A 15,676-nucleotide genomic window follows, 5' to 3' on the forward strand; every position below is an offset into this window, starting at 1 on the left:
ACAGTTTCCCTCTCCACCCACCCCCCTACACACACACACACACACACACACACACACACACACACACACACACTGCCATTTCTCATCCTCCTCCTGAGGAAGAGCGTTTTCCCAGCCCCTCTCCATCCCCTTCTCTTTAGCCTCTGGCTGCCAGGAAAAAGTTAGGCTTTATAGAGGTAAGCTCCCATGTGCCCAGAACTGTCTATTCCTGGGGAGACCAGTCAATCTAACTTCAAGATTCAGTATTAGAAAGCTGTGCACCCAAGCCACGTTCTCCATTAGCAGGAGACAAGGACATGTTTGATTCTCCACCTGCCTTTTCTGCTGTATTGTAATTCAATTGATGTAGCACTCAGGAGAGGTGAAGAAAAGTGTAATCTACTGAGCCCTCCCAAACCAGAGCCACACCGTTTCCAAATTTTCCCTGTTCCAAGTAATGCTGGGATGAATATCCTTTTACAGGAATCTTTGAGTATGTCTTGAGTTATAATTTTCTAAGAAATTCCTTGACTGGCCATTACTTACTTTTAAGAATTTTACTTTGAAGGCTTGTAAACATACTGACAATTTATCATATGGCTCTGGAAGCATGTTACTAAGTCGTGAATACATAGATGTATTGTGACTGCTCTGCATTGGAAGGAAGATCTTGAAGATGCAAGAGAGAAGGGGAAATATTTGGTGGAAGTTCTTCCTTGGCTGAGGGAAGAGAGCCTCACTCTAATATGTACAAGGAAGCACCGATGCACATTGAGTTTTGAGGTGGAACTAGTGAAAATTTGGAAGAGTTCATATCTGAGAAAATGAAGCATATGTATTTTAACCACATACATGTCTATACATTTTAAATACCATATCTGAAATTTTTAAAAAACTACATTTTGCATTAGCAGCTATTACATCCTATAACCAGGTGCTGCAGGATGGACATTAAAACAATGAAGGCCATCAGGAAAGGTTCAGCAGGAATTAAGAAAATAGTGCATCAAGTGCATGTATCTCAAAGGATATTTTATATACTCTAGCAACAACTTACAACTGGAAAAATATCCAACCTGGACCTCACTAATTAAATGACTAAATTTACTAAGTAAACTAACTTTAGTTAGCAAATGATTAAATCATGTAATAGATCCTGCTAAGAACTTTCTTTAAAATGTTTCTATTAATATTGTAGGGAGTTTTTTTCCTTAGTTTTGAATTACACCTATTCACATGAAACAAGGTAGCTATCGCTATTTCAACATATATAGTAATGAGAATCTATCCTCAGCTTTATAGTTTTCAAGTTTACTGAGTCTATGGAAGAAATATGTGTTCTGAATTTGAAAACTCTTTATTATTTAACTCTACCACACACACAAAACAGCAACTGCTTGAATGACCTCGTGAGAAGGACCAATAACAAAGAAGATGCGTACTATAAAAATCTTTTTATGAATATTGATAAGGTTACCTACTAATGTGTTGCAGATTTCACCTTCTGACCACTATCATTCATTTCAAGTGAAGGGCGGTAACAACATTCAACGTCCATCATCAGCTCTCACAGAGTGCTTCCTATCCACATTTGGCCTCCAAACCAGAGCCGGTTACTGGGTATAAGCAGAGTCTATGCCAGAAATCCATTTTTCATATGGCCTGGGGGGCTTTAGAGAACAGTCTCAACAATCTATGGGAAAGGCAGCCACAATACAGAACAGGAAATTCCGTTGAATGTAAAATCCTCTTAACTGTACAGCTTACTCTAGAAAAGCCAAAGAAATACCACGTTTTCCTGAGAAATGTGAATTTGGGTTTACTAAATTAATGAGAAAATATTAAAATATTAATTTTATTTTATTGTGTGCATTTTCCCCCATCACTCTCAGTACAATATTTTATTTGGGAGTGAATGCCGTGTTATTTAGAAGCTTCTGGCTCCTGGGAAAATTACGTAAGTAGCTTTTGTTGCCAAAATTTAAATGGATAGTTTTTACTAAAAGAAGTAGAATCTAGCACAAGGACTAAGTTAGGCAAGGCTTGACTCTTCCAACTTGAGCTGAATCAGGCCAGTGCCATTTGAGGAAGAAATGAAGTGGGGTCTCCAAAATTTCCCCAGCTAGATGCAAGCGCTCCCTGACACACTGGGGTGGCAAAGACTGCTTATCACTTCCTCAGCATCCATTCTCTCCTCCCTCTTCAAGGAAGGGTATGAGCCCGAGTTGCCCCAAATGAGATCTACATGGAAGTAGTATGTGGATTCTCCAAGAGTCTCCTTAAAGAATGGCGCGACTGGGGCGCCTGGGTGGCTTAGTCGGTTAAGCGTCTGACTTTCGCTTAGGTCATGATCTCGCGGTTCATGGGTNTTCCTGGAATCTGCTGTAAGTCCCTGATGGTAAGAGCTCCAACCTCCATCTTAGACCACTGGGGTGGCCTGAGATGATGGAGCAGAGAGCCCAAAGGAGAGACTCCAGATCCCAGAAGACCTCATAGACCTGCCATAGTAGAATTGTCTACTTAAAACAATTTGGGGGAGAAAGAAATCTTTATTGTGTTTAAGCCAGTGGTACTTTAGAGTTTTCAATTACATCCAGTTCTAAACCTACTGCTAGCTAATTCACTGGTTAAAAACGGAAGCTCAGAAGGTAAGTTAGAAGGGACTATGCCATTTCAGGCTCTGCCAACGACTGGTCTATGTTAGACCAGGGAATGGCAATCAAGGACATTAAATGAAATTCCGTGTGCCAGGTCTCTGAAGAATTGAGACAAATCACACCCAGAATTGCTACATACTCCAATTTGTCAAAGGTAGGCCAAACGTCAAAAAATGCTATTTTCTGATTTTAAAATATTGCTAAAATTAGAAAGTATATTTATATATTATATAGAGAGAGAGAAAGAGAGATTTAAATACACACAGACATGAGCATATACACGTATCTCCAACTGATATGCTCCCACTGAATGATAAGGCCTGAAGGCCATGGTTTATGTCTTCTAGGTTAACATGCTTGGCTTTGTATCTTATGTAACACTTTTGCAGCTTCAGAAATGGAATCTTCCACTTCTCCCTAGCTATTGATATAACTCAAGACATGGACGTGACATGGTAAAATGTGGGTGAGGATGGGAAATGGCAGGGGACAGAAGGAAAAAGACAAGATGACAAGTCAGAAGACTGGATTGACTCTGTCTGTGGCATTTACTTAGCTTTGTGATTCGCTTTTAGTTACCTGACTTCTAGAATCTGATGCTATTCCTATAAATCTGTAGAACTGACTGCAAAATCTCAATATGAAGCACTTTGTAAGTTATAAATCACTTTACAAATTAAAGTGATACTTGGTCAAGAATGATACACTTAATAATTTCATGGCCGCTATTTTTTTTTTTTTAATTTTAAGGTTTATTTTTGAGAGAAAGAGAAAGTGTGTGCATATGTGAGTGAGGGGGTGGGGGAGAGGTTGTGGGGAGCAGGGAACAGAGGATTGGAAGTGGGCTCCACACTGTCAGCATAGAGCCCAATGCAGGGTTCGAACTCACCAACCCTCAGATTACGACCTTAACGGAAGTCGGACACTTAAGCGACTGAGCCACTCGGGTGCCCCCCTGGCCACTACTAAGAGAGATCCTCTCTGAGCACATTTGTACCCGGAGGACACGGCAGGGGTAGGGTGTTGTAAGAACCACAGAAGTGAAGTAGGACAGAACAGTCTAACCTCTCTCTGTGTCTGGGCTTTCAAGCTTTTGACCAAGAGTTCTCATGATGCATTTCAACCAAGCATAACACAATACTGGCAGCCGATAATGATACGTGTCTTTGACAGAAGTAGTAAGTGAACATTCTTATCACATACCTGTAATAATAATACAGTGTCCCATAAGCTGGGAAAAACAAAACTAATAAATAAAATATATGCAGTTTGGATTCAATATTTGAGAATTATTTGCTCTCTCTCTTCAAATGAAGAATTCTGGTACTAATTTTGCCTGGGAAATATACATGAGGTCTAGATCTATTTTACGCACTGAGGACTCATTCCATTCATTCATTCATTCATTCATTCATTCATTCATTCTTCTAAAGTTCCTATATAAGGCCAAGGAAATATGAGAATTGTTGAAAGGTTTAAGAAGCGCAAAAGAGAGAACCTTTCCAGAAGTACGTTTAGAAATAGGTCTTTTCAGTATCGAGAAAGAACTTAGCTTGTGCACCAGTGAGCAACTCTCGACATCTAAATCATGCTCTCAGTTTGGAACAGCTGAATCTACTGCATATTGTAGGACTGCCCCCACGTTTTCCCAAAGGAAAGGAAAAGTCGAACCTTCCTTATTCCTTCAGCATTTGCGCCACCAGAAAGGCTGCTGGAAAATGCACAAAGGCTATTATCAGCCTATTGTCTCAAAACAAAATAGCCCTGATTTTATTCATCAGGTAGTCTAGTGCTACCTCACACAGCTCCAGATCTCATTAGAACACTTGAAAGCAGATCCTTTCTTCCCATAAGGCTGAGAAAGCAGATTGTCTCCTGGTCCACTGCTGTGGACATATAGCAATGATGCTCTTTGCCTAAAGCTGGGAAGAGCTGCCACCCATCTATTCCCAGTCTTCAGGCCATCTAAAGCTCGAATTTTTGGTGAGACAGCATAATCCCCAGCAAAAGATCTTATTTCTGGAACTCTGGAACAATGGAGAAAACAGAACTTTTTTTCTCAAAGGAAGCTTCATGCTGTTTGTTTAACAGATATTTAGCAAAAGTGAAGTAGGAATGAGGGGATTTTATTATGACTTGAAATGCTGAAGAGGTGGAGAGCCTTGCACTCGTAGTGGGGCCAATCCAACATATGCAGTTTAGGTAAAGCAATTTATAAGTACATGGGGAGAAAAACTAAGAAGAAAAGTCATTATGAAACCATGTCCCCTTGGAAAGGAAAATCTGAAGAGCTTTCTGTTTATTTTGCAAAAGGTTTTAATGTAATTAAGTTCAAGGGGCTAAATTTTACCCCCATTCTCTTGATTGCGTTTCTGGAGGGATCTGTGCTGAGTAGATTTTACTGCTTTAGTCCTGTACTCTTTGATGAGTGCTGGGGGACGATGTCTAAAAAAGAAAAGGTCTATGCTGCAGTTACCCTTTGAAATAGAGTGTGATAAGGGTCCGCACATATACTTTCCATCAAGCTGTCGAATTCTGATACCAAATAAAAAATGAAACCCACCGTTAGCCTTTTTGTTTAGTCAAAAAGTCTATGTGCTGAGAGATAAGGGCAAATTTCATGTTGGTAGAGGAAATTCTATCTCTTGAGATTTTTACATAAGAGGAGTGAGGCGTATGAATTGTGAGGGGTAGCTGCGTGCTTGCAGGCATGTCCTGTGTTGACGTTTAGGTATCTGTGTATTTGTCTGCCTATGTTTGTGTCTGTGCATAGCTGTACGGACATTCAGCTACGAGTGGAAAGGTTTGAAAAACTAATTTTTCTGTGGAAAGCAATTAACAACCTCAGAACTGTCCCTGTGATTTTCAATTTCCCAGGTCATAAACACAATTAGTTCCAGTAATACCATTGTGCACACACACGGGAATCTGATGAGCTGTCTCATTTCCATGATGAGACGTATTAAGTTTCATATCCAAACCTGAACTACGGAGCTTACCATTTTCAAACTAATTCCAGAAGGAATTACGCTCACCTGACCGCCGGGCAAAGAATCCCTATTCAAACCTCCACTAATGTCATTTTCAAACATCAGTTACCTTCTATCAATTTTCTCCAAACAGCATATTTTAATTACGCCTAAGAAAGCTCATCTGGGATTTGGAAAGGTTACAGTAAAGACATGTAAGTCTCCAGGTTAGACAGGGACTGAGTCCAGCTGACTGTCTCCCGCACCTTCTTATAACCCAATCAGAATGAGGAAAGAAAAATAAAATCAAGGGGAAGTTCAGTGAACACAAACTTTTGGAAAGTCTCTGCTTGTTAATTACAAATGGATCCAGGCTGAATTAAGACGCTGGGAACCTTGTTGGCAATTTCACTTTCCAAGACAGGATGTAGTATTTGGAAGGAGAAAGCTGAAGACAGAGTAGGTCTTGAGGCGAGCAGTGTGTACTCGATTCATTACCCATTTAACTGCTTTGGCTCAACGTACTCAGAGGCCCCAGGCCAATGTGGCCAAGCCAAACAGAGGAGCTGGTATATGGCAAGTTTTTCCCTGATGCAGCAGGGTTCTTCTCTGATGGCGTGGGTGGTGACATCAGGACCAAGGCCAGTCTTAGGACCTCATGAGTACTTGGAGTGGGGACTGACAGAAATGGATCTGCAAAACTAAACCCTGACTGGTGAAACAACTTCAATAAAAAGAGAGCACCTTTAAGGAATTACTTCATCTCTTAAAGACCAAAGCTTTTCAAACATCATAGGAAATGAAAAAAGCACAAAAAAAAAAAGAAAAATAGGTTCAGTGGACTGATAAAATGATAGATGTAAACAAATTTAGAAGGCAAGTGAAACACTGAGAAACTATTTGCCTCATACTTAGCAGCAGGAAGGAGGGTTAATATCATTAAGATTCAAAGAGCATTTGCAAATCAATAAGAAAAAGAAACCTTCAAATAAAAAATGGATAACAACCCCAAAATATTTTAATGACTATTCAAGAAAGAAGAGCTATATATGGCAAATAGTATTTGAACGAAGTGTTCAGCGTCACTAATAAGGAAATGCAATTCAACATGGGATTCCATTTTTCACACAGAAAGTGGGGCAGAGGGCAGGCATGTCCAAATGACACTAACCCATGTTGGCTACATCCCAGGTACTTATCCAGGCAACTGCAATTATCAGTGTAATTTGGTATCAATTTTCTGCAGGGCAACTTGGCACATGTACCAAAGGCCTTAAAAGATGGGCACACTCAGGGTGCCTGAGTGGCTCAGCCGATTAGGTGTCCAACTCTTGATTTTGGTTCAGATCACGATCTCACAGTTTTTGAGTTTCAGCCCTGTGTTGGGCTCTGCACTAACAGTGGAGCTGGTTGAGATTCTCCCTCTCCTCCCCTCTCTGCCCCTCCCTTGCTCTCTCTCTCTCAAAAGAAATAAACTTAAAAAAAATTCTTTTTAAGTGGGCATATTCTTTGATGCAATATAGCTACTGCTTTAGAGTTTGCACTGAGGAAATTATTAAAGATATGAGCAAAAACTGGGGTGTCTGGATGTCTCAGACAGTTTAGCAACCAACTCTTGGTTTCAGTCCAGGTCATGATCTCACGGTTGTGAGATTGAGCCCCATGTTGGGCTCCACACTGAGCATAGAGCCTGCTTGGGATTCTCTCTCTCCCTTTCTCTCTGTCCCTCCCCTGCTCATGCCTTCTATATATATTAAAAAAAAAAAAAAAAGAGAGAGAGAGAGAGAGAGCAAAAATTTAGTAACACAGTATTGTTTATAACAGCCTAATATATAATAACAGGTATTTACGTGATAAAAACAAAGGCATACTCTATAGTGGAATACTAAGTGACAATAAAAAATGATAAAGTAAAAGTATATTTCTTATTCTGGAAGAAAACTGAAAGTATGGTGGAATAGAAAGTCAAAAGAGAACGTACAATATGATCCTTTTTGGGGGGAACACTGTTTATACATCCACTAAATCATATCTATTACCTAGATAACTGCAAAGTCAAGAAGGGTGTGTATCATAGTATTACAATGCATTTACAGAAAATTTGTCTGATTATTTTATTTTCTGGTTATAATAATAACCATTTATTATCAGTAAAATAAAATGTATTTTAAAGGAAAAAATGAATCAAAGAGACTGGCAAGAATCCAGATACAGCAGATATATTCAGAAAATCAATAAAGTTTCTGTACATCAAGAATAATTGTTTAAAATTGAATTTGACAAGGTGCTATTCATGGTAGCAATATTAAATAGAATATATCTAGNGTCTAAATTTGGAACTACAGGTAGGACTTAATTATTAGAAATATACAACTTTATTAAACAACATAAAAAGAACTGGTTTGTATGGACATACCATATTTTTGATATGGGGGGACTATTATTATAAAATATAAGTAGTCCACAACTTAATTGAGTGTTTTCCATATTGAAATAAAAATCCTGGCTGCCTTTCATTTGAAATATGTGAAGATGAATTAAAAATTCATATTAAGTAATAAGTACATGAAAATTGATTTCAGAAACATAGGAAAAAGAGAGAATTTGCACTACCATATATTTAAATATATTTAAAGTTATAATGATGAAATCACTTTTGCAAAGTTTAAAAATAATAAATACATAATAAAAATTAATATAAAGCCAGGAGAAGATAAATACCTCAAGCATTTAGTAGATGATAAAAGTGACATTCAATGAAACTGGAAAAGGATGGATGGCTTTTAAGCAAATGATATGAGGACAACTTGTTGACTATTAACTAAAAAATAAAATTAGACATCTTTGTCATGCCATACACTAAAATAAGGTCCAGATGGATCAAACTGTTAAATGGAAAACCATTTCTCCAACTTGGGAAGTGAAAAAGCCATTCTAAGAATATGAGCAAATATAGGATCTTAAAGACAATGTTTGATAGATTTGAATATATAAAAAGTTAAATTATCCATCTAATGACACTGCAATAAACACAAATAAAAGGCAGTTAACTGGTATAACACTTGCAGAAGATACAAAAAGAGTTACCACTCTTACCATAAAAGAGGTTTTACAAGACACACACACACACACACACACACACCACTAAACATGTACTGTCATTGCAAAATGGGCAAAAATTATGACCAGGTAATTATCAAAGGAAAAATACAAATGTCCAGTAATTGTACTGGAAAAATGTTCATCCTCAATAAAACTTTTCTAGTTTCTGAACTTGCTGAAATGATACTTCCATTCACCTATGAAACTGGCAAAGATATTTAAAATAATAGTATATGTTATCGTGACCATGTGGCAAACTGATAGCTGTGATACTCTGCTGGTGGGAATGTAAATTGAGACAACCCTCCAAGGGAGAATTGGACAATATGTATCAAGAAGTTTACAAATGTTCAAGTTCTTTAATTCAGGAAGCTCTACAGAAATCCCTCCTGAAGAAGTAATTAAAAGGGTGCACAAATACTTGTATCTACCATAACTTAGTTAACAAAAACCCTAAGCGTCCAATACTAGGTGACAGGTAAAATAAATTATGGTGTATGTATTGAATAGAATACTATACAACTAATATTGACATCTAATACGTATATTAGGTATGTTATACTAAAGTAGATCACTTTTGACATAACATGAAAAACGCAGGCTACAAAACAGCAAGCCATCAATTTGGTGAAAAGTATGCACAAATGTGCATACTGGGCAACTGTCCAACAACATGTAAACAGTGGTTTTGTAAGGGTGATGGGGTTATAGTTTTGGTGTTTTTTTTTTCTCCCTTTTCCTCCTTTCTGTTTCATTCATTCCAGAAACACTGGCTTGCTATTATGTGTGAGACATGTTAATACGTTCCAAATTTTCTTCAGCTGAAGATGTATTCGTTGGTAATCAGAAAAAGTTAAATTGTGTAAAACTCCATCATCTAAAACGGACTTCCTCTTCCAGATGCTAAAAATTCTGTAAAGGCTAAAATTGGGAAAGGCACCCAAGTGTATCAAAAGCGTAAAATAACATAAGAAGGAATTGAGAAACTACTCACTTTATTCTGCCTCTTACCTTCAGAGACACTTCATAAAACACACTCACCTGTTCCAGCTTGGACATGGTCTGCCCTTACAAGCGTGAATGTGCATCGCATCTTAAGGACCCCTTCCCAAGAAGGCCCTCAAAGACCACTCAGAGAAGCCTGCCAAGTCGCTAAGCGGTTAAAATCCATTACCCCCCAGGACCCCACCCCAACAACGGGAGGGTAGGTATGACTGATTTTGTGCACGGGGGACTTGCCCTGGGGAGGCTGTGGCTCGCCCGAGGCTGAACCCCGGGTTGGAGGGGAGCAGGCAGCAAAGGGTAGGCGGGGCGGGGGGCGAGGGCCGGGCCCGGGCCCGGGGGCGCCTTACCGCGGCTTGCTGGAAGGCGCCCTTGGTGTAGGTGCCGCCGCCGCGGTAGGTGATGGCCGGGATCTCGCGGCTGAGCAGCGCGCACTTGTGCTGGTGCGCGCGGCGGTGGGAGATGTAATCGACGCGCGGCACCACGTTGTTCTTGGACGAGAAGGTCACGATGGCCACGCGCGTGGCCGTGGGCACCACGGGGAAGTCGGACAGCAGCTTGCGGACGAACTTGAGCTCGCTGAGGAAGTTGGCTTGGCCCACGCTGGACCACACGNCTCCTTCCTCTCCTCCCGAAGCCTATAAAATGTTTGAAGGAAAGGGGGCAGTCAAGAAAAATCTCCCGCGTCCCTCCTTCTCCCTCTCTCTGTCTCTCCTGCTCCCCTCTCCTCTCTCTCCTTCCTCTATCTCTGCCTCGATCTCCCTCCTCCCCCTCTCATTCTCCTCGCGGGATCCGGCCAAAGTCTCTCGGAGATTCCATGACACCAGAACCCCGCGTCTGTCAGGCTGTCAACATTCCCGCAGCAAGCGCACCAGCGCCGAAGCCCTGATTGATCCCATATGTCTGGCAGGAGCTGCAGAGGAATTCACTGGAGATGGATCCAGATACCGAGAGTGCCACAGTAATTGGAAACACTTTGCAGAGGAAAACACACACGGACTGGCCAGGGGGTTGAAAGCATCCTTTGAAAACTGCTTGCTCACCTTTTGTGTGTCTCTTTATCCCCCCTCCGGTGCCCCCAAGCCCTCGCCAAATACACGCGTGACTTTCCTGGTGGGGATTTCTGATCAGTGTGTGTGAGTGTGCAGATTCTCGAGGGTCCCCTCGCACCACACGGTACAGAGATTGCATCTGCCCCTAGGCATCTCAGAGAGGTGATTTGTCCCGCTGCTTCCTCTGTGCATTTATTTATTTATTTATTCATTCATTCATTCATTCGTTCGTTCATTCATTCAACAAGTATCTTTGAGCACCTTTTATGTGCCAGGATACCAGGAATATAGTGAGGAACAAAAATTGGCGTCGATCTTTTCCCCGGGGTAACAAGTGAGGTGACCATAGACCATTCCACAAACAATACCTACAATTATAGTCCTCCAGGCTAAGTGCTGTTANCATCTTTTCCCCGGGGTAACAAGTGAGGTGACCATAGACAGATATTCCACAAACAATACCTACAATTATAGTCCTCCAGGCTAAGTGCTGTTAAGTAGACAGACTCGACCTTGAAGAGGTCAGGGAAACCTCTAAGAACATTTGTGCTGAAATCTGAAGAATGAGTAGGGGTCCCCCAGGCCCCTTTCCTGTGCTTGTGGTCTATTTCAACAGGCAGGACGCAAAGAGGTCTACTTCCTTGACTTTGAGTGATACCCAGCACACAGTTACTGTGAAACACAGTTGCCACCTGGGTGTGGTTTTTCCAAAGCAAGATCCCAAAAGTAAAAGCACACTCTGCATTGGAGGCAGAGACCTTCATTAAACTATTCCAGCTAGGAGTCAGGAGCCTTGTGGAGAAAGTACCTTGCAGTTACAAAAACCACCTGAACCAAGTTACCGTCGATTCTTGGCATCAGCTGCATCTATTTCATGCTAGAATTCAATGATCTTAAAGGTTCCTCGATCTCTAATATCAGATGCTTTAATTCCATCTATACTTAATGAAAATCCTTCAATGAGAGATATCACAGGGTGTTGGTTGAAATGTTAGGGTTCTGGAATCAGTTTGCGTGGGATGGAATCTTGGCTCTGCCATTCACTAATGTATCACCTTGACATCGGTTTGCTTATCTGTAAAATGGAGTAATAATAACAGTCTGTTAGGGCTTACTCATAAACATCTAGAGTTCTTAGGACAGTGCTTAGAATATAGTGTGTACTCTATAATTACTGATTCCATCATCACCATCTTTAATCATGAACGTTCTTCAAATTCTTATTCTTCTAACAGTATTTATTGACTGTCATGCACCAGGATGTTAGATACTGGGGTTTTAAGCTTGAGTAAGACTCCGTTCCATCCAGTCCTCCAGAAGTTCAGAGGGTATCAGAAGAGAATATAATTTGCAAACATTTACAGAGTAGTAAGATGACTGCAGGAATGGAGAAGGGGGAGCAGGAAGGAGAAAGGTCTAAATCCTCCTAGGGAATGTGCAAGACCTCATTTGAGCTGAGATTTTTAAAAAGAGAGAGAGAGAATTTTTTCCAAATTGTATCTACTCTGTGTTATTTCAAACACATCATTAAGAGCTAACATTTCAGGACCTGTATGTGCCAAACACCATGGCAACTACTATGTGTACTAGCCCATGTGTTCTTCACAAAAATCTAGGGAGGTAGACGATCACTCTAGGATTCTTTGGTTACAATCAAGAGGCACCCAACTTCTCATTTAAACAAAAAGGGATTTCTTGGCTCACATGGGAAAGGGTAGGGGGCGGAGCTGGTCTCAAAAAGGCTTGGAAAGGAAATCACGAACTACTTAGGCCTTCCATTTTTCTCTCCTTCGGCTTCTCTTTGCATATTAGATTTCGTCTCTCTCTTCAGATTTATGATCTGAGGAGGAAAGACTCTTCTCCTCAAGTTTAAGTTTAAAAAGTTATCAAAACAACAACCACCATCACCTTAAGGAAGGACTTCACTAGAGAAGGCATGGGTTATATGCCCATCCTTTAACTCACTCTCTGATTGAGGGGATGGACCATTACAACTGTCCTAACTGAGCCCATATGCTCACTGTAGCAGAGACCACTAGTCACCTCCCCACCATATCGGATCTCACCTTCTTCAAGCAATAGAGCTCTTGAGTTTTAGCTGAGCATACGATGTTGAAATAAAGGCTACATATCCCAGCCACTCTTGCAGCTCGATGTGGTCATAAGACTAGGTTCTGGACAACTCTATGTATAGACAGAGGCTGCTGTCTTTTATCTGTTGTCTCTTCCTTTCACCCCTTAATCCATCTTTCTACCTGGAACTTGATTATGGTGGCAGAACTCCGGTAGCCATCTTGGGCCATGAGAATGATGGGCACATTCTAGCGCTGGGTGAATAACAAGCTGGAAGGAGCTTGGCTTCCTGTAGACTTCATGGAACAGAACCACCATCCTTAACCTCAGAATTCCCAACTACCCACTTGATATTGACTTTTCTATCACATGCAGCTGAGCTTGATCCTGACTGATAAACCCACACCTGTAGCCAAGGGCTATCTTTCAAAACATGCTTTGCTTTACATGAGTGCTATGGCAGAAAAAAGAACAGAATGAATCCCTCACAACCTCCCAAAGTTGTTCCCAAAGGTGATACACATCACTTCTGCTCCATTTCATTGGCCAAAGAAAGTCATATGGCCATCGGTAGTTCTAAAAGAAATAGGAAAGTACAATCCTACCATATTCCCAGTAAGCAGAAAGCTAGAAATACTTGAGAAACAGAACAATTACCATATTGAGTCACGTGACAATGAGAAGCTAGTTGACTTCACAAAGCAAAGGAGGGAGAAGCAGTGAGTAGGGGGAAGGCAGGAAAAAAAAGGAAAGGAGACACAAAAGCCTAGGGAAGCTTTGCCTACCCTAAAATTTAGGAGGTTCCTACAAGAAAGAGTTATAAATCAGTTTCTGGAAGAGCCTTCTGATCCTTGGTTTGGGACAGTAAGTTTATCTGATGCCTGCTATATTTACATATAACCACGGTCAATTATGTAACAGTGCCTGATTTTCACAGGGGTTTTAATTGAGCAGCCATGGAGATTAGGTTAAAATCTTCTTTTCTGTTTTTCACCCCAGAGCATCTAGGAACCATTGTCCTTTTTTTGCATAAAAAACACTGGATCATATTCAAATGTGGTTATTAAAATACTTTTTATTCTAAGGATTTTGGGGGGTTTTTTTAGATTCAAGTTAAAATATTTTTTTTAACTAAATGTGTCATGTAGTAATACATGTACTTCTTCATGATCACATTAAATAACATGTATCAATTGTTATGTAAATGTTTTATTTTCTTTTTTTTTATATTTTTATTTTGAGAGAGAGAGAGAGAGAGAGAGAGAGAGAGCAGGGTGGGGGATGGGGAAAGAGCACAGAGAGGGGAGACAGAATCCCAAGCAGCCTCCTCATTGTCAGCGCAGAGTGCAACGCAGGGCTCAAACTCACAAACCATGAGATCATGACCTGAGCTGAAATCAAGAGTCAAATGCCTAACCCGCTGAGCCACCCAGGAGGCCCTGTAAATGCCTTATTTTCTAAACAGTGACGAAGGTAACAATATTTTGAGGTATTTGGCACGGGTCTAGGCACATTTAAAACTCCCAATATGGTCCTGACACATGCCCTAGGGGTGAGCACATAAGGCCAACATAGCGTCGTGTTCTTATGATGAGCTGAACAGTCAGGACTGTGTTCATCATCCTCATGGTAAGAGTGGGGACACAGGGAACATAATTAAGACTGCAGCTCCAATCTGGGCACCACTACTCAGCTTTCAATGTATTACACTCTCTAGTCTAAAGCAGTGGTTCTTAATGGGGTTGACTTTGCAGGGAGCATTGGGTAGAATTTGGAAATATTTGGGGGACAGCAGTGTTACTAGTATCTAGTGTATAGGCCAGAAATGCAACTAAACATCCTGTAATCCACTAGACAGCCCCCACAACAAAGAATCATCCAGACCAACATGTCCACAGCATCAAAGTTCAGAAATCCGGGCCTAAACAGGGTTTAAACAAAAAGTAACAGACGCAGAAAATGATAAACTCTCACTATACCCCAAAACTAAAATTAAGAAGCAACCAAAAGGCACTGAAATGACTCAGGGAAGCTGAAAAACAAAATCTATCCTGGCTTCATCTCATGAAATAAAGGCTTCTGTGAAGGTAAGTGTATTGGTGGAGTCAGGAATGAGGGGTGCATTATATTCTTCTCACCCTGACTCAGAGCCCCACGGTTTGATCAACCAGAGACTGAACTTCCATCCCTGTCTATCCACTGAGACCTGTGACAGAGGACACCCGCCTCCACCCCACCCTTCGGTGCAACCATTTTTCCACAGTAAAGCAAGTGCAGAAAAAGATAGGACATGTGTGTGTTTGGGGAAACAAGAAAGAGAGTTTGGGGACTAAGAAAGAGAGCAGAGTCATGGTGGCAAAGATCCCTCTGAGACATCAAGAATCAAGTCCAGTAAATGGAAGGAGAGCAGGAAAATTTTCAGATTCCACGTGCGTCTGGGTTTGTTTTAAAATCTGTAACACGGTGTTAGCTAACCAGAGCAACAGGCAGTAAGGACAGGAGGAAGATGCCCCCTTGTGACTCTTTTCTATAAGAATATCTTTTTGTTGTGGGTTTATCGAAGATCGCCTCCCACATACAGAGGTGGGAGAAATATACCACCCTGTATATTTCTTTAAGTAGAAAGATCTGAAGACGGAGTTCAGGACCCTAGCCGTGGACATGGCAAATAATTACAAAGCATTAAGTGAAAATAATGTTGTAAATCTGGTTACAACACTAGATGCAGATAAAAAAAAGTTTAGGCACACAGTGTTTTGTGTGTTTTTATCTCATTTAATCCCGCCATAAATCCTAAAATAAATATCATGGTTGCTCTATTTTTATCGGTGAAGTAATAGAA

At 40.7% G+C, this 15,676-nt stretch overlaps 1 protein-coding gene across 1 annotated transcript in view; it reads right to left on the reverse strand.

Annotated features, from left to right (window-relative positions):
- Positions 1–13,064, reverse strand: part of SVEP1 (sushi, von Willebrand factor type A, EGF and pentraxin domain containing 1) — a 190,781-nt gene extending 177,717 nt beyond the window's left edge. Inside the window, 2 exon segments of the mRNA XM_077769764.1 lie at positions 10,060–10,347; positions 13,017–13,064. Coding sequence (XP_077625890.1) covers positions 10,060–10,347; positions 13,017–13,064 — 336 coding nt within the window.
- Between the last annotated feature and the right edge of the window lie 2,612 nt (positions 13,065–15,676).

This window comes from Crocuta crocuta, unplaced genomic scaffold (assembly GCF_008692635.1).
Source record: "Crocuta crocuta isolate KB4526 unplaced genomic scaffold, BGI_CrCroc_1.0 scaffold95, whole genome shotgun sequence".
Taxonomy (NCBI): domain Eukaryota; kingdom Metazoa; phylum Chordata; class Mammalia; order Carnivora; family Hyaenidae; genus Crocuta; species Crocuta crocuta.